The 23,097-nt window shown below is 41.2% G+C and overlaps 1 protein-coding gene across 2 annotated transcripts in view; it reads left to right on the forward strand.

Annotated features, from left to right (window-relative positions):
* Positions 1-23,097, forward strand: part of aig1 (androgen-induced 1 (H. sapiens)) — a 117,252-nt gene that overhangs the window by 75,522 nt on the left and 18,633 nt on the right. Inside the window, exons 2-4 of one of the 2 annotated variants that reach the window (XM_048250358.1) lie at positions 6,889-7,044; positions 15,407-15,508; positions 22,669-22,784. In XM_048250358.1, the coding sequence (XP_048106315.1) occupies positions 6,889-7,044; positions 15,407-15,508; positions 22,669-22,784 (374 nt within the window). The remainder of the gene's footprint in view (positions 1-6,888; positions 7,045-15,406; positions 15,509-22,668; positions 22,785-23,097) is intronic. The other variant, XM_048250359.1, reaches the window with a different exon arrangement.

Genomic DNA, 23,097 nt, shown 5'->3' on the forward strand with positions numbered 1-23,097 from the left:
GCAGCCCTGCAATGGAGACATAGTCTAGTGGTTGTAGGCTGTTGCTTACAACAAGCTTTGATGATACAGGCCTTACACCCCTGGATGGTGCATATATTTACATAGAGTTGTGATAATTGAGTTTGAGTAAACCAGGGATAGCAATATGTGCCAATTTAGCAATAAGTGCAATGGAGAAAGCCAGGAATAACTTAAATACTGTAGCTAATGTCAAGAGAAATGGTGAGCAGCAACACATTATTAGAATGGATTCCAAGGAACAGAGCAGAGCTACAGTACACGCTTATGTAGCTGCTTCCAATCCTTGGTCAGCTAGGAGAGTAACAGAGCAGAGCTACACGCTGGTGCAGGGGCTCCAAGGTCAGCTAGGAAAGGGCTTGAATATGCTGGCACTCAGAGGAAGAGGAAGGCGAAAGAGGAAGGAGAAAAAACTCCCAGACACTTTAAAGGAGAAAAAATCCTTTCTTTGTCCTCTTAGCAATGGGCGACAGAGCAGCAGCTCCTGTGTATCAGCTGTCTTACGCCAAAGCCTGAGTTTGGGTGAAACCAATGCTCCCTGAGTGAACTTAGATTCCTGATTGGCTAGCCAAACCTGAGCATCGCCATTGGCTATTCAACAGGAAGTGCCAGAATCGTCTCAAAAGTATTCATATACTTGTAGAAAATTTTTGTACAAGCAGAGATTCGTAATGGCAGAATAGCTTCGTAATTGAAAGACATTATCTGTGGAAGGTTTAGTACCTGTGGAATATATTTGTAAGTGAAGGACATATGAGTAATACTTAAAATCGTTTGTGTTATTTTGTTGTTAAATCACAAATCATTTTTACAGTTACAAATCCTGATACACACACACACAATACATATGAGACACCTCTCATCCCTAAGGTGGTGCAAAAGTCTGTGCACTTGCAGAAAAGATTTGGGTAACACTTTACTTGACAGTATCGACATAATAGTGACATGATACTGTCATGACACATGAACTCTAACCTTAATCCTAACTCTAAACCTAACCCTAACCATACACCTAACCCTAATCCTCCTAAATATGATATGTTATAAAATAATTAATCACAATAGATCCATAATGTCTATGTCATAAAACATCACTTTTGAAATTGTCTCTGGAGAAAATAATATTAGTTGTATTTGTGTTAAATTATTCTAGAGGCTACGAATTCCAGTAATTTCAAATATACACTGGAAAGATGTTAAATTCCTAGTAGGGGATTTTACATAGCTGCCAATCAACAATCAAGCCTATTTACTATCCAAAAACATCACTAAGAAATCAACCTTTGTGGGCAAATAACATCACCAACAGAACAGCCTTCAGGAGCATTTCACTGGGGTTATCAAGCAGGTATGTTCCTTCATGGGTGTTTCATTGAATTAGGCCCATGACACCAAAAGGCTCAACAATGGTTTCTGGCGGACCAGACCCACCCCCCTTGACAGTCATGATGGGTTCTCTGCCAAAAATTCCGTTCCAAAAACGCTCCTCCTGAACTTCCGTTTGTAAATGCCATTTTGCATGCGTAAAGGACAGTGTGTGGGATTTCTTCAACACGACTTACTAATAAAACCCATTGGTCTCCCATGTAAAACCTAAAAAGCATCAACAGTCTATGTGCTCACACGATGTGAATGTTTGATATTGTCGTAACGGCAAAAGGCAGACTCCGACTGACTTAAAACCGCTAAGATTGGCACCTTACACTTAACGATCTAGTTGACGGGAGCGCGCCACGATTCCAGTACAACTCCCATGATTTCTGTCCGACTTTGGAAATTTTGTTGCCGACTGTGAAAACAGACAAAAATCGTACAATGTAAGGCCGCCATTAGAAGGATTTGAAAATTTGAAATAAATGATTTTGATACAAAGGCTACAGAGATGGAAAAACATTTGTTCAGAGGTTACAAGAAGGCAGTCCTCCAAAGTGCTAAGAATAAAGCAAAAAATCTAGAACAGCAGTCCCTTTTAGAAAGTGGGAGTTCTAGACAGTGCTCTGAAAGGGTTTTCTTTTCCACTAAATTTAGTACAGAAGCACACCACTTAAGAACATTATCAGGAAAAACTGGAGTCTACTACAATGCAATGTCTTTTTGAGAAAACATTTTTGGAACCCCCCATATTTAGCTTTAAACATTCACCTACTTTGAATTATAAACTTGTTCACAGCTACTTGCCAGCACCTTCAAGAAACATTTGGCTGTCAGTTAGACCCTGTGGCAGTTTCAAGTGTGGTCAGTGTAATCACTGCTCTAATGTGGTGAAATGGAAAAAGTTTCATGATACACATGGAGACAAATCATATGAAATACAACATTTTATTAACTGTAAAACGATTTTTGTTATTTACAAGTTAAAATGTCCACTCTGTAATGTGTTTTACGTTGGCAGGACTAAACGGCAACTACAGGATAGAGTCTCAGAGCATAAGTATGCCATAAAAAATAAAAATGACAATTACCCAATGGCTCGTCATTTTAAGGACAAACATAATAGTGACCCTTCAATCCTAGGCAATTGGAATTGATCACATTCCACAAACTGTAAGGGGAGGAAATAGATTAAAGCAACTGAATCAACAAGAGTGTTTTGGGATTTTTAAATTAAAAGCAACCCTTTACCCAGGTCTCAATGAAGATGTAGAATACTGCCATTTCCTAAAGACTTGAAAAAAGCTTATTGTATGTGTGATGTACATGTTTATGTTTGTCTATACCTCATGGACTCTTACTTTGCTGGGTGGATTTGAGGCCCCCTGTTGGCCACCTACAGTATGTTTTATCTGATTGTGGCTACCTTTGTTTGCCATTGGTTAATTGATGATCCAATGTTTCACACCTGTTCACCCACTCATATTGATGTTTCAATATTGATGAGTAACAGGGGTGAGAAAAAACTCCCTAGAATTGGAGATACATAAAGGAAGAAACCTTGAGCAGATCCATGAGTCAAGGGCCTGACCCATCTGCCTAGGGTCAGTTACAGAGCAGTAAGGTCTGTATACATGATAAATGAATAGGATAGTTAGGTGTAGAGAATAGAACAAGGTGTTTAAAGCCACCTGAGATATATGTTACATATCCAGTATGATGATGCATTAATCCTATTTAGTGTCAGAAAATTCAAATAGTCCAGTGTAGGGAATGAATTGTCCATGGGGATTAGGAGTTGTCATGGGGCAAGTAGTGGGTCGCTAGGCTGCGCCGGACTTAAAACAGACTTGTCTCAGAGATTGTTCACTTCCTGACAAAGGCTTTTGAGTGTGAAGTGTTTTTTTAATCATGATCTGCCATTAAAATAAAGGCATTTTAACTATTTCACCAGTTGATTGCCTAGGTATCTTCTAACTTTTGCATTTGATCAAGCCCTCAACCTAAGAGCACCAACTCAATAACAAAGACATATTGTTCCAGGCAGCACTCCAACTCAACAGCTTTTTTTCTTGTCAAAGTTGTTTGGTGTAAGGAGGCCATTACTTGTCAGGTTTCTCGGCAAGAGGACCCAAGCGCAAGACTCTTCCAGAGGGGTATTCCAGAAAGGAGGTTTAACAAACACTGAGATAAAACCTCTGGGTTGTCTGAACCTGTGGCGACTAAACCCGAGCTGTCGGTTCCAAAACACCGGTTACCAGTTAGTTCAATCAACCCTGTGTTAGATAAACTAGAGTTGTGCGCGTTCATGGCGAACTTATAAAGGCATCATCTATTGAGAGTCGAAACCATGAGTGAAACCGGCGAAACAAAGAGCACCGTATTTTTCAGAGGCGGAGTAGTCGAGGCTTACGAGGAGGAGAGAACTGTAATAACAAAAAAAGAGCAATAGGCTACTTAAGCGTCTGCGTCCGAGACCTTGCTTGGGAGAGAATAGCCTAACTGACCACTGAAATGCGTAGGCCTACGTTTAGGATAGCCTATTTAATGTCAAAAGCACAATTAAATAATTCAGTGGACATCACATAGGCTATTGTATTGACTGCTTTACATCAGCTTTCTTTCCATCAGCTTTCTTAAACTAGCCTACCTTGTCACAGATTGAGTGGGCCATAGAATTCTTGGAGAATCCCAAATGTAATTTTCTATTTTAACGCGGGTTCTGCAGCGGTGGGCCAAGTTAAACTTTTGCGCCTCCATCATCGGAAGGGTGAAGAATGTCGGAAGGCATGGGTAGCCTATTGGACACATTTCGGTGCACATTTGGAAAATTTTATAGGCTAAGTTATGCTGACCTGCCAGTTGTTGAAATTACACTCTAATGATCCTCGTCGGTTTGTGTCCAGGAAAACGAATGAAGTTGCGCAGGAACTGCTTTAGCGCAAGGCAAACTTTACGCACTGACCGACAGCTTGCCGATATGCTCTGCGTCTCCAATAGCCTACTAACCTTACAAAAACTCACAGTCGGAGTGCGATCATCGATGCACATAATTTCAAGTATTTGGAGAGGCAAAAAGTGTAGCCTATTGAAAAAATATTTTATCCCAAATACCATCGGCATTCTTAACCAAACTAGTGACAACACGAATACCTGGCTGAGCTGTTATGTAGTCAATATAACTTATTATGACCGCCGCGCAGTGAAGCGGCGGTCATATAGGTTTAGTCAGATTTATTTATTTATTTTTTTATTTATTTATTTTTTTTTTCTTTTTCGCATGCCCAAATTTCCGTCAATGATTCCCGGGACACTGAAAGACCGGGGTACACGAAACTTGGTGGGCATGTAACCCCACATGGATAGCATGGAACCATCGCTTTTCGTTTTGATCTGTAGCCCCCCCGCTGGACTGGACACCCCGAAAGGAGGGTAGGGCAGACACAGTTTTCTGTGAATATCTCGAGAACCGTAGGGTTTAGGAGGACCATTTTTTTTTGTATGTTGATCTCAAAGGGCCATGTCAACCCATTCCATAACCACTCATTTCATGTATAGCGCCACCTAGTTAAACACAAAAAAGTAAAAATGAGGTGTTGTAATCGCAGGTATCTGTGACCTAACATAGTCAAAACTGCCCGAAATTAAAAGTGTAGGATCATTATGACACCCTCCGAATGCATGCCAAGTTTTGTGTACTTTCGTTGATGGGGGGCCTTACAATAAAATAATGTATGTGTACATTTAGTGACGTACACCAACAAGGATTCCCGGGTCACTGAAAGACCGGGGTACACGAAACTTGGTGGGCATGTAACCCCGAAATGAGGGTAGGGCAGACACAGTTCTCTGTGAATATCTTGAGAACTGTAGGGACTAGGATGACCATTTTTTTCTGTATGTTTGCCTCCAGGGGTCATGTTAACCCATTTCATGTGCACAAACAGATACACACACACACACACACACACACCTACATTCACAGTAATCATACGTATGACACTTACTCACACAGTAGACATATGTACGCTTGCATGCACAGGCACATACGCAGGCACACACACAAGCACGCACGCACACACACACACACACACACACACACACACAACATAAACATGTACATGCACACATGCACACAATTCAAGAATTTCTCAGAATTATGAACAGGCAAGATGGAGGTAGGGTTGTATAAAATGAATTTTACATGTGAAATCTATGAACTAATCATGTTTTGGTACTTGTTGTCTAGCAGATACCAGTGAGAATTGAGTGTGGATAATGCAATTTAGTGAGACAGTTAGAATCATATAGTCCTTTCAGCGTGATTTATTTTTGTGGAAAAAATGTGCTGGACTGGGCGGCGGTCATATTTTGTACCGCTCTGCGGTACATCTAGTTTATTAATTTTTTATATGTTTTCTCTCTTTTTGTAGCCTACTGCACTGTAATTATGTCTTCAGTGTGTCTGAGATGTTTTTTGCCCATCCGATGTCTGGTGAGCCAAAGGTAAATGTCCTATGGTGTTGGCTAGCTAAGATTTATTTTATTCTATTTAAATCCATGCGTAGCCTAATAAGGGATGGAGTCGAGAATGCTTTTCAAGTAGCCTAGCCAAATTTAGGATTCAGCGGGAAAACTATAGCGCTCTTGAAAAACTCGTTTGGAAAAGAAAGGATGGGCTATCATGTGATGTCGTGGTCTTCGCCCTCTCACGGCTAATTCCACGGATAAATATTACATGATTTTGTGCTTCTTTGTCAATCGGACCTTCTTCAAAATGAAACGTCATTGTGTGACAAGTGTAAAAATAGCGGCCTGGTTGAACATGCACTGAAATAACCGAACATAATTGAACATAACCTGAACAAAACCTACCCCCTACCAGGTTAAGTTCAGAGCCTATGTTACCATAGTTACTTACATTGCCTGATCATATTTGAGCGTTCTGGAACTGAAATCCCAGGTTTACCGGTAACTCTGGGTTAACATACCCAGTTAAGCCAGTAAACCTGCTTTCTGGAATACCCCACAGGCAGATGTTCAGACAAACACACTTTATTGTGATAAACTTACAAATTTACAAGCTTACTACAGACAAGACTCGGACAGGATGAACAGAGAGACGAAGCGACAAAGGACAGAGGAACAGGGGGGTAGAAATGCACAGACTAATTAACAAAATCCTGACATTACTACCCTAAGTAGTCTGACCATGTTTTTAAGGTGTACAGGTATAATGAGAGGTTCTGAATGCACTGTGGAAACTCAGTGTTCTAATCACATGTGTTATTTGCTAGAAAATCAGTAAATAACTAACAAATAATGCCCACAAAATCCCCAGTGAAGTGGTGCCTATCAGAATCATGGATCATGGTCAAAACAAATGCTGTTAAGTTACCCGACTACTGTATAATTTGAGTCCATGTAATACACCCTCTAACATTTAAACATGCACACAATGTTACAGACCCTGATGTTTACTATGGTCCTTCTCCTTAGGTAATCCAAACAGTATTTTTCGGTGTGGGGGTGCTGACAGACTTGACCAGCCTGTTGACAAAAGGCGCTATATGCCAAGAGCAGGAGAGGCAGCGCAGGAAATTAATTGGTCTTAGGGACTGGTTAATGGCTGTGCTGGCATTTCCTGTTGGTATGGTGAGTAAATCACACTCTTCAGACATTATTCCTCCCGATCGGTTTCAAAATGAATGACATACATGTACTAACCAGGTTTTTTATTCAGTCATTAGAACATTATTGAGATTAAGTGTTGCTTTTTTCAGGCTGTGTTTTCGATGGTAACCCATTGTCAGTCAATAGTGAAAGTAATTGACTGTGTGTAACTGTTTTGTCATTGACACCACAGTGAAGTTAGTTTCACTTTGCGAATGAGTTCAAATAATAGACGAGTGCAGATGTGTGTAGGCTATACTCAGCTAGGTTTTAGTAAAGCATAGTTTAGTAGACCATACTATACGCTATACTAAATAAAACTGACTTGACTTGACATACGGTCTCGCATGCAAGCAGATTCCTTCAAATGCACCGCTGACTATCAAAATATGGATGCACTGTTTGAAGTTGCGCTGCTGGCTGTTAAAGGGAATGACAGATGTCATTTTCATTGGTTTAAAGGCTTTTACGCCCAAAACACACCCATGACTGATTAAGATACATAAGAACCGCCTTTTTGCGCCATCCGATAAGTCGTATAAGATGTGGACCATGGTAGCATGTTTGCTGCATGCATCCATGCAGCAAACACTATAGCTGTGTAACCAAATGGCACGGGTGTTTATATAAACTCAAACCATACCATTTCAGTTACATAAAAAGAAGAAACAAGCAGACCAGAGACGGAAATTATTCGTTCTACCATTTATTAATTTGGAATAAACGTAGTCTGGAAGCAGCTGTGGGAACAAATCATTAATATAATAATTTATTATTAAAACAGATCAGTACAACCGACACATAAAATAGCTACAGCTACAACACAACTAGCAGTCTAGCAGCTAGGGATTGAGCCAAGGCTCCAGGAGAAGCAGCGCTGCCTGTGAGGAAAAGGATGGAGTGTCAACTACTCACCACTAGGAAACCTCGCAACACATGCAATCACTCAGGTGTTTCGTGGGTACAATCACATACATGCGCTACAGTTGGGTTACAATCACAGCCTCACGAGGGAGGAATCCAACATAGACAAAAGCAAACAATTAGACAACGTTACACACGGGCAAAACAGCAACCAGCTGCGCCGTCAATATCTACCCATACAAAATGTGGAAGTGTGGAGGCTGCCAAGGAGTCATAGTGAATTCAGTGAGCTCTAATGTCAGTAGATGCACACCGAGTGGGACTGCCATTCACCACTGTGAATGCGTTTGCGCTAGAGCGCCATAGAGGGAAAAGGTGCTGCAAGTGGAGGACCGAGGCTGGCTTAAATAGCCTCAGTCTAACAAGCAATCAGCTCGTCCCTCCCCCTAATCAAGGTTGCCTGCTCGACTAAGCTACTATGCAGTATTCCACTACAGCTGCATGGTTGTATCAGTCAAAGTGATTTATTTCGATGGATAATTCTGGCTATTGGATCTTCCACATTGTTAGATGCATTGACAGCATGGCTCTACTTTAGTTTTGGGCTTCGGGATGGTGAAGAGTATGAAAAAGACCTAGAGACTGGGTCAGAGCGTCTTCAAAACTGCAGCTCTTGTGGGGTGTTCTGCAGTGGTCAGTACCTCAAAAGAGGTCCAATGAAGGAAAAGGGTCATTCTATACAAGGGGTGCCTTTTCCACTATAAAACTGTCAAAATGTGCATTAGACATACCCTGGAAATCCAGAGTTCTCACGAGAGCACAATGGAATTGTCTCTGCAAGACACTCTGGCAAATAGCAATGATGCACGTTACTTTTCCCCCAACATTCCGGGGAACCAGCTAAACTGATGAAGATAGCGCTGCAACGTTGGAGGACAGTACACATTGGTCGTAGTGTTATTCGATTGCGTCGAAGTCCGAAATCATTCAGAGTAAACATGGTCTAGTGTTATCCAATTGGGTGCAGTGAGATTTTTAAATGCATGCTTGTTGCCGCCCCTCGAGTTGGTCCATTACATTGCTCTTTGCCAGACCCTTAATCTTTCTAGATTATCAGGGTCTGGATTTTCCAGACTACATTAGACACATGATCACTCTCCAAATTCGCCACAAAAAAATCGCCACATTTCATGTTGTGTGACCTTACACATTTTTATCAACTACTCTTGCAACTGTATTTAAGTTGGGAAAACGTGGATGTTTTGGATTACTGCTATCTTCCTCCCTAATGGCTACGTCTGAGCCCGCTAGCATAGCAACGTGCTAACACATTCGCGCCGCGCACCAGAGCGTTTGAGTGCACGTACAGTACCGACACGGGAGAGGTATGACTCAACTCTTGAAAGTTAAGGTAAGAACATATATTACTACTGACATTGGGTGGCGTGTTCCTTTAAGTAAGGGATTTATTTAAGTGTGTTGCACAGAATACCTTAAATGGTTAAGGATCAGTGCCACGTGGTGCTAAGTGCTAAGCTGGTAAAACACGTTGAAACGGCTATATCCTCCTACATTTAAAAACAATTTATGAGGTAGAAATGATGCCACACGTCTATATGCAATGCTGTCGATGCCACGTTTGTTTTGATCCAGTGACACTGCAGTCATGGAAATAGAATAGAATATTTATTGTCATTGCATATCAGTATACAATGAAATTGCAGTGCTTCTTCGGCCAGTGCATAATAAATATTAAAAAGAAAACAGTACAGGAATAGATGAATGTATTAAAGCAAAGAATAAAAGGAGAAATAAGCATAATGTACATAGTGCACACAAACTTTGAGTTCAGGGACCTGATGGCCCAGGGAAAGAAACTGTTTTTAAGTCTATTTGTCCTGCTCTTGAGGCACCTGTACCTCCTGCCAGAGGGCAGTAAGTTGAACAGGTGCTGTCCTGGGTGTGAGGGGTCGGCAGTGATTGCCCTAGCTCTCCGGAGACACCACATGCTGGCGATTTGAAAGACAACCGATTATCCCGCCCCTCGGACTGAGCACTGCGAACGGTGAGTGCCCAGACCCTACATTTTCTTCGAGCGAGGGTAGGGGACTGCCAGTGATGTGTTGTGCTGTCTTAATGGCCCTCTGCAGGTTCTTTCTGTCCGCCACAGTGCAGTTGGCATACCAAGCCATAATGCAGTACATAAGGACGTTCTCGAGCTTTGGGATGCAGCCAATTCACCTTATTCACCCGTCGGCCAGAACAAGGCTACAGGGTACACTTGCCATTACACCTCAGTCCAGCAGATGGTGGTAATACACTCCGTTTGCAAACTGCCAAGAAAATAGCTCACCGAAAAAGAAGGGTTCGCTGGCCTGTTCTTCTTCAGTCTTTCAAACGTGGCCAAGGATTTTCGTCGTTTTGGGCAGCAGAATTCGATGTTTCAGCTAGCATTTTTACTGAAACAATCTCTGAACCGTCATTGCTCGCCTGATCCACCTTGATCTTGTAAGATGTGGCGCCTGGTAGCAGCCTAAATGCTGATAATTCATTGCTGCTGAAACAGTCACTGTAGTGGTTTTGGGTGCAATTTTTTTCTCCTTCCTTTCGGTTTTCGTTAGTTTTTTTTTGTTTTGTTACTCACTTTTTTTTTTTTACTTTTTCACATGGTATTGGAAATGTAGCGAAATACAATACTGCACTCAAAACGTAATCAAGTACATTTTAAATTACCGATTTTAAAAACTAATTGAAAAACACAAAATACACAACAAAACTACTCAATAAGCCAGACCCACATTAAAATGTAGGGTCTGGGCACTCACCGGATGCAGTGCTCAGTCCGAGGGGCGGGATAATTGGTTGTCTTTCAAATTCCCTCTGCACGAAATAGGATAGCGCTATGAGTCCCATGCGTTTTCCCACCAGCGGAGCTAGTTGGCTAGTTCAAACTTTTGCCAACTTAAAAAAAGCTTAACTCGTGTCACACTGTTCGCCAACAACATCCATCTTCTTTGTTTTCAAGTAGCAGGGAATTCAAGCCAAACTGTTGCAACTCTGCCATCAATCATTATGTTAAGCCCGCCTAAAGGCTCTATTTTAAAGACTCTCCATTTTATTGGCCTGATAGAAGTTTAATTTTTCAAGCTCACAAGCCAACGGAGAGATGCTAGACTAGCAAATGTAATTTGCTGCCGCTAGGGTGTGTCTAGATTTGTTAGGCTAACTCAATACAGTAGCGTGAGTAAATGTATTTTGTTACTTTCCACCTCCGCTCATTGATACTGCATATAGATACATTTTTTCATAAAAATGTTTTATATAATTTAAATGATTACAATGACAAAGCAATTTTGTTTTAAAATATTAATTGCATAAAACATACTGCTAATTTAATGCTGTTTAACGCATTTATAAATGGTGCACTGTCACTTTAAAGGAAAATTCCGGTATTTAGCACTTTGAGTCCCTTTTCTGGTTTGTTTTGGATGAACTAGAGTGGTGGACACCGAAATTTTGACGATTGGTCCTGTCTCGACTTCTGACTCGTTTTGAATCGCCTTTGACTACTCAGAGTGGCTGCCAACAGGCATACTCAAACATGTCCTAAAACAACTCTTAACGGTTCTTTTCAAAACTGTGCAACTCACCAAGTGGTTAGTGGTGTTCGTTGAACCTGAAGCATAGACAGTGGCGCAGTAATATCAACGTGCAATGAGTCTTCCAACAGAAATCAATGGGATTTTACAAAATGCCAAATAAAACACGACAGAAACTGTATTTCGCTACGCTACTTGTTTTGGAACATCAACGAACACCACTAACCACTCGGTGAGTTGCACAGTTTTGAAAACTTCACTGTCATTCTGGTAGCTCCGAATTGGCCTCAAAAACACTGTTTAGCGGCGATAACACAGATGCTTTACGCACACCCGTGGTCGCTACCGTTGCACAGAGATCTACTGTCTCAAGCACAAGGGGAAATCTTTGACCCCCACCCAGTGCACCTGGCCCTCTGGGCTTGGCCCATGATGGGTTGAATTTGACATCTTGTGGTCTACCTGAAAATGTTATGACTATTCAAAGCGCAAGAGCTCCATCCACACATACTTTGTCTGATGCTAAGTGACGTGTATTTGAAGAATGGTGCACATCTACTGGTGAAGTGCCCTTTGAGTGTTCTGTAGGATTGTGTTAACGTTCCTGCAATCTCTTTATTTAGGTGAAGATTAAACACATTAGCAGTCACTCCATTTGTCCACGCCGCTATAAGGTTTTACGGTAGAGCTAAAATGTAGCCTTCTCATTAGGCTACTCGTTACTCAATGTGTAAGCTCTCTATCGTTCTTGGCTGATGCAACCGAATATGAATGTGAAAGCCTTTCAGGGCACGAACGGTCAAAAGCACTAACTTTTAGAAATATCCTGGCATCATTTTACGGACCAGGAGAAGTTTTCCATTGACAAAGCAGTAGCACATTTTAAAAGTGGGCCTATAGCAAGGGGGCAGGCGAACGTTCGGAGAGCGTAGACACTATGACTGATCTGAGGCTAAATAGTAGACCAGTTCACCTAGCCATCCCATTGAAGCCCATTCAATGTTGGCGCCACTTTGACATCAAATAACGTTACAGTTGAAGCGTTTTAAGCCTTTATATGAACTTTTTCTATTTTCGGAGTAATACAACATTGTGTATGTGGCGTCATAACATCGTAACTGACTTAACGGCTGAGTAATAAACTTTTTTCCGAAATCCATTCTAAAGTGACGTAATGAGCATACAGCCAGAGCGAGTGAAAGCGTTGCACAGGAGCAAAATAACCGTATTCTCTGTATAAGAACGAAAGCATCGGAGCACAACATTTCAGCGAAGTTTTGATGGATTGACAGTAGCCTAGGCTATGAATGTGGCGAGTGCTGTTTATATTAAATCACATTTATCTACGAACAACTAGGACATTTAGAACAGTAATGTAGACATGGTGGTAACGAAGTCAGTGGCTACCAATCTCTCGGTGCAGCTATCACAAGAGTTACACGAGTCAGACTACGTGCCTACGTTACATTTACGTCCCCTGAGCCTGCGCAGAAAGCCTCGTCGACCAACAGGAAACGGTTGAAATTTGCTTCACCCGCCTTGATTGACGTCTACGTGATGACTCTGTCCATATCTTTTACTGTCTATGGCCTATAGCCTACACAATCTGTGTACATAGGCTTAAGTAAGGAGAGAAGAAGTTCTATCACAAAGCAGTGTTTATCACACTGGATTGTGGAGGCGATCACCTTGGCCTATTTGGCTCGAATCCCCTGTTGATCTACGTGCACATTCAACGAGGGGAATTGCCACGTCATGGTCTTTATTTAAAGTGGTGTCGATACAGGAAGTGTGTGCAGATGCTTGCTGGTCTTCCCCAATGACATTCATGAGGTTTTACAGACTTGACGTTACTGCACCTCGCCAGGATCATGTTGTTCTGAGTGTGGATTAAGCGGGGACGCAGAATGCGTTAATATGATTGGAAAGGTCACGTATCACCGAGGTTGACTTGTCCGACAATACGGGAGTAAATATATCCCATATGTGAGATACCGAACAAATGCTTGAAAGAGAACTTAAGGTTACGACCGTAACCCCGGTTCTCTGATAGCATGAGTGAGGTATCTCACCGGACCACCCTTCTTGCGTGGAGCGAGATATACCATATATAAACGTTTGCCTATGGATCTGGGCCAGACTCTCTGTGAAGTCAGAGAGTCTGGTTTCCAGGCTAGCCCGTTTACACGTAGGGAAAACATATTTTTTATGCGGTTTGGCCTTTACACCAAAACGGACGTTTTATCACTGAAAACTAGGGCTGTCAATCGATTAAAAAAATTAATCTAATTAATCTAAATTAATCGCATATATAATTTAATATACTAATTTTCAGTTATTTTTTCTGAAATTAATTAATCGAAATTAATCAGTTATTTTGACAGCCCTACTGAAAACGATTATTTCTGAAAACTCCGGCCAAAGTGGAGATTTGGGAAAACGTTGGGTTTCACATTAGCATGTAAACAGGGGTAAATGGCATTTTTGCATTGTGAAGTGACGTTCCCTTGTTTGTTTGAAATATCTGAATGGCCACCTGTTTGATCAAATAACTTTAATGTGGACACACAAATAACTTTCATGTAGACATACAATGGGAAAGGTTTTACATTTTTAGCAGCAGCCATGGAGTTCATTCTACGAGTTAGGCCTCGCCGCAAATGTGTCAGCTGTCAGCAGACTGTTGCATGTCAGATGCGTTACCTGTCCATTTTCATTTCGGCACCCATGTTAACAGGTTAGACCCTGCACACTGCCTGAAAACCCATGCATGCTAGAAATAGGACCAGCGCCAGACCAGACATGCAAGCTTGTTGGAAACGTTTCCATTCAAAAGTAAAAGTGAAGAAATGTTTTAAAGCAACACCAAAGAGTTTTTTTGTACCTTAAAATAATGTTTCCAAAATCATTTCAGTGGTTCATCAACTTGTAACAGGGTGAACGCCACTTCTACATTCGTTTTGCGGCCCTCTATTGGCTATAACCGCACTATGTAAGTTTGCCAGATCGGGTAGCGGATCTGTAGTTCAATGGAATGAGACATAAGAAACTACAAATCTGACTTGCATCTGATGTTGTAATACATCGTACTTTCATTAAACCATGCAACATATTCTACCTTGTCTGTGGACATCGTTATTTGCAAAGCCGGTGCTGGATAAACAAATAGCGTGCGTGCAACAGAGCAAAAGATCTTTGGTGTTGCTTTAATTGTTTTAAATTGTATAGATGGCCGCAGCAGCGCCACATCAGAGACGTTTCTGGTATGAATGCACATATAATATGAAACGCAGCAGCCACGGAACAGACACGCAACGCAAATACCACGTCCGCGTTCTGAAGGAGCCCTTACAAGTTTATTTGATGTGTTTTATCAATAGACATTAAAGGAGAAATCCGTGCGAGTTTTCACATAGATCTCCATTTCTCGAGGTCACCGAGTATGGACGATAAGAAAAAAACGAAAACAATGGGTTTTACCTAGCTCGACTTGCTAAAGCCAGCAGCTAACACAGCCAGGCAGCTACAGCCTTACACTGGGGTAATGTACATGAGGGCTCATGGACATGCCCCCAGTGTGAAGCGCAATGCACACAGTTTTATTTTGGCAGAATTTTATTTATGGAGGCAAATACTTGATTTACAGTATAACTGTTGTTGATGTGTGTGAAGAAAGAAAAGAATGATGGCCCTCAGAACTAACAATTAATGACCCCCCCCCCCAACTTTTTTCAGATGGATAATTTCACTTGTACTTGAGTAATATTTCATCAAAGTATTGGTACTGTTATTTGAGTATATTTTAGTACTTTTTCCCCCTCTGTCTTCACTCCTTATCCCACTGAGTTTACTAACATATATTTTGGATCTTCTTTTTATAGTTTGTTGTGACCATGTTTTGGATCCTCTACCTGTTTGACAGAGACTTAATATATCCACGACTCTTGGATAATTTCATTCCACAGTGGCTAAATCATGGAATGGTAAGTATGAAGAAGATTTTAATCTTATGTCACAGGCCCTTAATCTTACGTCATAGTAAGATTAGTTACAGATTATGCTACACCAACCTTTGCCTACCATTCAAATACACCAGTAGAGGATACAATCACCATTACACTCCAATCTGAGACATCTGGATTTCTCCAACACCTATGTGAGGATGTTTGTTGGTTTCAGCTCAGCATTCAAAACTTTTCACCCATCCACGCTGATCACTAAATTTGAATACCTTGAAGCCTATTTTATGGTTGATCGTCACCATAGCTTTGCACTCTCCTCCAAGCCCTACACCCTACTTTACACCATGATGTGCATCTCTTCAAAATTGTAACGCCAGGCAGACCTTAACTGTGATTGGTCACCTCGCCCCATGTATTGATAGATGGTGTACGTCTAGGCTAATGCTAAATTAAGCAAAATAGTAATCATCACATGCTGCAGCATTACAGCAACTGTATTGGTCTCCAAAATGATTTAATTAGGGCTGTCAATCGATTAAAAAAAATAATCTAATTAATTACATACTCTGTGATTAATTAATCTAAATTAATCGCATATATAATTTTTGCTTAGAAAGTATTTTAAATATTTACATTCAAATGAATCATTGTATAATCAGCATTAGTGACATTAAAGTTCAAAGACTCTTTTATTATTATTTTCACTGTTCAAATAATTGCCATAATAATCTATGATATGACCTAATATGCTGAGGAAATAAATTCAAAAAGTGCTTCGAAAGAATTTTTTTTTTTTCACATACAAGGCATTTCAGGCCACAGATATAACCTAGTAACCTGACTCTCGCCAGATGAATTTCGTTCCGCCTAGCTCCACTCATCCATCTGGGATCAATCCATTAAAGTGTTGCTTCAGAAGGCTGGGCCTAATCAAAAAATGCTTGCATATGATTGGATAAGCCACTTGTCCGTCATCTATTGACGTGCTACTTCAACCACTCACATCGAAGCCAACCCGTGGACGCTGATAACAGTCTCACAGTCGCTTCTACGCTATGTCACATCTATGAAACTCCGCCCTGCGTCCCTGATTGGCTTTACCATAAAATCTGGTGCAGAAATCACTCTCAACGGAAGAGGTCCCAGATGGATGTGAGTGAAGCTAGGCGGAGCTAAGCGGAACGAAATTCATCTGGCGAGAGTCAGGTTAATAACCTAGGGGACACAATGAAAATAAATTAACACTCCCCTCAATGTCAACACTTATTTCTTTGCATTGACTTTGCATTATTTCTTTGCATTTGCATGAGGACTTTATTTTCAACACTTTATTTTTTTATCAACACCATCAGGCCATTTTTTAAAAGTAAATGTTCCAATCAATGATCCAGGCAGCACGTTTTCTTCTCTTTTCTTCATTTTACAGTCTAATTTTTACTGACTAGAACGGCTCGGGGTCAAAGGTCATACGGAATCGATTAATCTGCACTAATTTTTTTAATCAGTTATTTTTTTTTAAATTAATTAATCGAAATTAATCAGTTATTTTGACAGCCCTAGATTTAATATGACAGAAAATGAAGATGGGTTTACACCAAAAATTAAATCCAGCTGTTTCAGGGTCTTGTATGTTGTGCAATATGCAAATCTAATGTATGTTAACATGATTCCATATATCAAATTGCCACATGCTGTAAAGTAAAAAGCATAAACACAATTGGTTTAATCTATGAATATAGTCTTTACTGCTGTTTGTGCCATGATAACTTTAACCATGCGTGCCATTAGCCATCAAAAAGTGTTACAACACTCTCTCATAAGCTCTGATATAAACCATGACGTGCAGACCTGCCGGCAAGTCATGCACGGGTCGGCGTTTTTAATGACCCGCACCCAACGGATCCGTTTTGGAGATCCAATCCGCCCTGCCTGTCCTAACAAAATGTGCATGAAACATCAACCCGAACCCGACCCACAAATTGCTAATTTCAATGATAAGTAGATATATAGATAGATATACTTTATTGATCCCCAGGGGAAATTCAAGTAACATGTATTTTGACCGTATCATGGAGTAGCCTACCCTGGAAATCCAGAGTTATCGCGAGAGCACAATGGAATTGTCTCTGCGAGACACTCTGGCAAAGAGCAATGATGCACGTTACTTTTTCCCCAACATTCCTGGGAACCAGCTAAACTGATGAAGACAGCGCTGCAACGTTGGAGTACAGTACACATTGGTCGTAGTGTTATCCCATTGCGTCGAAGTCCGAAATCATTCAAAGTAAACATGGTCTAGTGTTATCCAATTGCGTACAGTGAGATTTTATATGCATGCTTGTTGCCGTCCCTCGAGTTAGGCCATTACATTGCTCTTTGCCAGACCCTTAATCTTTCTAGATTATCAGGGTCTGGATTTTCCAGGCTAGGAGTAGCCATGAAACTAAAACCCACTTCTAGGAAATTACCAGTGCATGAAAATGCAAAAACTATTCAATGTAAAATATCGTTATAGTTAAAACAGATAATACAAACACAGAGAAATGTGTTACGGTGTTGCTAGGGTATAAATGGTGGTTGCTATGCTAAATGAAGTGGTTGCTGTGCTGGTTGCTCAGGTAATTATGTTGGTTGCTTTGGTGTTTGCTAGGTTAACATTATGGTAGTGGTTGCTAGGTTGTTGCTAGGGTAATTGAAATGGTTGCTAGGGTGTTGCGAAAGTAATCATAGTGGTTACTATACTATACAAAGTGGTTGCTATGTTGTTTGGTAATTCAGTTAGTTGATATGGTGGTTGCTAGGTTAACATTATGGTAGTGGTTGCTAAGGTGTTGCTAGGGTAATTAAGATGGTTGTTAGGGGTAGACATGGTGGTTGGTATGCTAAATAATGCGGATGCTATGCTGATTACTAGAGTAAGCATGTTGGTTGCTTTTGCAGTTGCTAAGTTGACATTATGGTAGTGGTTGCAAAATACTTGATAGGGTAATTGACATGTTTCCTAGGGTGTTACTAGGGTAATCATAGTGGTTACTATGCTATATAAAGTGGTTGCCATGTTGGTTGCTAGGGTAACCATGCTGGTTGCTGTAGAGGTTGCTAGGTTGACATTGATTGCTAGATTGTTGCTATAATTGATATGGTTGTGAGAGTGTTGCTAGGTTAGACATGGTGATTGCTATACTAAATAAAGTGGTTGCTATGTTGGTTACTAGGGTAATCATGTTAGTTACTATGGCGATTGCTAGGTTGACATTATGTTATGTGTTGCTAAATTATTGTGTTGCTAGGGTAAGCATAGTGATTACTGTGATATATAAATGGTTTCTATGCTGGTTACAAGGGTAATCATGTTGGTTACAATGGCGATTGCTAGGTTGACATTGTAGTGGTTGCTAGGTTGTTGCTAGGGTAATTGAGATGGTTGCTAGGGAGTTGCTATGTAAGTATAGTCATTGCCATGCTAAATAAGGTGGTTGCTGTGCTGGTTGCTAGGGTAATCATGTTGGTTGCTAGGTTTATAATATGGTGGTTGTTGCTAGGGTAATTGAGATGGTTGCTAAGATATTGCTAGTTTAATTATAGTGGATACTATGCTATTTAACTCATTGAATGCCAAGCTGTTTTCGGGAGCTTTGTCCTAGAGTGCCAGCAATCTAGACCATTGTTGATGATTTTTGTACAGCCACAGCATATTCTGTGTTATAGCTATGAACACATACAATAGCTCGATTAAAAGGTGAGACTTTAAGCTCTCGGTGGGTGCAAACCGTGTATTTCTACACGCCTCTGTTCCTGAGAAATCCCAAGCTAACCAGTGGCTAGTTTTCATCAAAATCGCTGTTTTTTTCTAGAAATGGAGATATAACTCTTTCATGAAATATGAAGTGTTGCCTATTACTTACTTATGTAAACTTTCCGGGAAGTGATCAGCGAGACCTGGCGAGACTGCCACCTAGTGATAGACCCACGAAAATGGCCTGGTTTTGACCTGACGTGCATGCGTCACTGATTCGACCCAAAGCGGCAACCGAGTTATGATAAAATGTCCAGATAAAATATTCAGATTGTGCGTTTTCATGAGTTTCACGATCGTCATATATTTCATTTCCATTCATCACAGAGTTCCCAAAATCACATATACGGTGTATTAGAGTGTCTAGTTTCGTAATTTAAAAAAAAAAGCTAACAACGTAATATTACGTTTTTGGCACTCCATGGGAAGGAAAAACGTAATATTAAGTTTTTGGCACTCAATGAGTTCAAGTGGATGTTTGGTAAGGTAATTATATAACCTAGCCAACGCTTTGGGATCTGTCCCCCATTCTCTCATCTGGACAGCCTTTGACTTCTCTCATGTGCCAAAGAGCATCACGGACCTAGTCAGAAACTACTTCCAAGATTTGCAATTTTGTATAACAACAATAGAATACACAGCATCATGGCAATCATTGGAAGTGGGAATAATGGCAGGATGTACCATCTCCCCATTAACCTTCACCATGGCAATGTTAGTGATCATCCAAGCTTCCAAGTGGGTGATCATCATCAGGGGAAAACTTGTAGACCAGAGATTCCACATCAGCAAAACACCCATTCCAATGGTGTCAGAGCAGCTGGTCAAGAGCTTGGGATGGTGATACAATGAAAGCTTGAAGGACGCAGACCAGAGTAACCAACTGAGAGATGAAGCCATCAAAGGCCTTACCACCATACACAATGTGGCCTCTAACAATCTACGAGGTCCCTATCACTTAGGTCGAGAAACTACATTCCTACATTAAGAAGTGGCTTGGATGCCTGCGTTGTCAAAGCAGTATTGATGGGGTACTCTGGAACTGCCCGTCTCCAGCCTCACTGAAAAGTACAAGTGCACCAAAGTGAGGCTAGATATGACTGACTGAGTCTCAAGATGAAGCAATACAAGCGGCTGCTCCCAGACTGGCAACTGAGAGGAAATGGACTCCATCAGAGGCCATACAGCAAGCAAAATTCACTCTCCGACATGGAGATATAGTTGGACACATTCAGCAGGGAAGGGCAGGGTTTGGATTTTATGCCAGTCAACCAATGTGACACAAGGCTTCATCCACCCAGAGAAGAAAGCTGGTGGTTGAGCAGGTTCAGCACCAAGAGGAGACAAAAAGATGTACAAAGGCAGTCTCAACAGTCCAAACAGGACCAGCTGGGAAAACCTGGAACAACGCAAGCTCACCTGGAAAGATCTCTGGGTAATGAAAAGAAGTAGACTCGTAGCTTCATAATCACCCAAAAACCTACACCAGTGGGTAGAAGATCCCAGAAGATCAGAAGACGCGTGTTCTCTGCCAAACTCCAGCAACGTTGAGGCACATCGTGACCAGGTGCAAAAGCAGCCTGTCCCAAGGCCGCTACACCAGGAGGCACAACTAGGTCTTGCCATCAACCAAAACCATCGTTTAAGAATGAACACGACCATCCTTGACCTGGCCTGTGACTGGAAAATGCAGGTTGACCTTGACCACAAACTGGTCTTTCCAATAGAGATGATAACAACTACTCTCAGGCCAGATGTAGTCTTGTGGTCAAGTTCGCATAGGATATTATACATCCTGGAACTAACAGTACCATGGGGAGTTGCAGTTGAAGAAGAGTACGAACAAAAAAGCTTAAAGTATGCTGAAATAGCTCAGGAAGAACAACACAACTGGCGTACCAAGGTGTTCCCTCTAAAGGTTGGGTACTGTAGATGGTTTGTTGCTAAGACTTCAACTGGGCTCCTGAAAGGAATGGGGATGCAAGGACAGGACTTCCTGCAAGCGGTCAAGTCACTCTCTGAGGCCATGTGCACACGACAACGGTTTTCGAAAACTGATTTCAAGGTGGGAACTTTTGAAAACCCTGTTTTCCTCGTGCCGTGTGACCATGCAAAAACGAAGTTTTGATGACGACATAGGCCCACCCCTAACCTTTGACATTTAAACCCAGCTACCGTACTCGACTTGACACTCATTATAGCATTGCCTAGCAATACTAGTTTTCATACACACAGTAAACATCACAAACAGGTGCTGTGCAGAACTTTATTAGTTTTAAAATATACAGTATACTCTTTTGATCCCGTGAGGGAAATTTGGTCTCTGCATTTATCCCAATCCGTGATTTAGTGAAACACACTCAGCACACAGTGAACACACAGTGAGGTGAAGCACACACTAATCCCGGCGCAGTGAGCTGCCTGCTACAGCGGCGCTCGGGGAGCAGTGAGGGGTTAGGTGGCTTGCTCTAGGGCACTTCAGCCGTTCCTACTGATTTGGGTTCGAACCGGCAACCTTCCGGTTACAAGTCCAAGGCGCTCAGGAATGCTTTACTCACGCAACTGCTTCGGAGAATGCATGGACTGTATAAAATAAAGAATTCTATAAAATAGTGAATCGTGAAGCATCTGCACCGCCGCAGTGACATCTACGTACTTGCCTGGCATATGCACTACAGCGTTTTTTCGCCCGTTTTCACCTCTTTGTGAGGATGCAATAACTTTTTCAAAGGGGTCGTTAAAGGTGTGAAGACGGTAAGAAAAAATATCGCCATCATTGTCATGTAGCCAAGGCCTGAGGCTGCTGAACAAGGCCTGAGGCTGTGGATCAAACGGAAGGACTCCAACTGGGCTGCAAGATGACCATTGAGGGGTAAAAGCAGAGGGCGGCACACCTGGGACGTCAGGTGTTGCTGTTGAGCTCTCTGGAGGTGTCGTGGGCCTAAATCAACAAAACACCAAGGACAGAGGGTGCCCACCTGATGACCTCAATGAAACAGTGATCATTGACCTGTTGCATAAGAAATACAAATATAAACAAGAACAAATCTCACACAGTTACAAAGAGAGACCTAAAACATCTTATCATGTTCATGCACTGTAATAATAATAATAATAATAATAACAAGCCTACAGATAACATGCACTGTAATAAAAAAAGCCTATGTGATAACAGTACAGTGCATTTTCATACACTGTAATAATAAGCTTGTTTTTTGTTAGTATGGTTTATTTAATTAATTTCGTTAAAATGTTGATACTTGACCATTTATTTTCACAAATATAACAACAGGAATTAGAAAATAGTATTTTGTATAGGTGAAAAGCATGTATTAGAAATACTGTGTATCCTTGTATTTACCTAATAATTAATTTCTTCCTCAAGCACACAACAGTACTCCCCTTCATCATAATTGAGATGAGAACAACACCACACCGTTATCCAAGTCGGCTCTGTGGACTTCTGACTGTTTGCAGCTTCGCCATGGGATATGTGCTATGGTAACAGCAATTCACTTTTCTCCTTCAAGCTCCATTTTGAGGATTCTTTTTATCATTTGTCATAATTAAAGTTTATTGCTCTTCTTATAAATTGTCATAATTCAACAAGTAGTTCATAGTATCCTCAGTCAATGGGCTATTTTGATGGTGAAATCAGCACATTTGCAATGTTACACAGTACTCAATTTACTTTAGAGGGAGATGCAACATGGATGGATGAATCAGACCCACATACAGGTGCATCTCAAAATATTAGAATGCCGTGGAAAAGTTCATCATTTAGTTCAAAATAGAGACTTTCATATGTACAAGC

Source organism: Alosa alosa, chromosome 8 (assembly GCF_017589495.1).
Source record: "Alosa alosa isolate M-15738 ecotype Scorff River chromosome 8, AALO_Geno_1.1, whole genome shotgun sequence".
In the NCBI taxonomy this organism is placed as follows: domain Eukaryota; kingdom Metazoa; phylum Chordata; class Actinopteri; order Clupeiformes; family Clupeidae; genus Alosa; species Alosa alosa.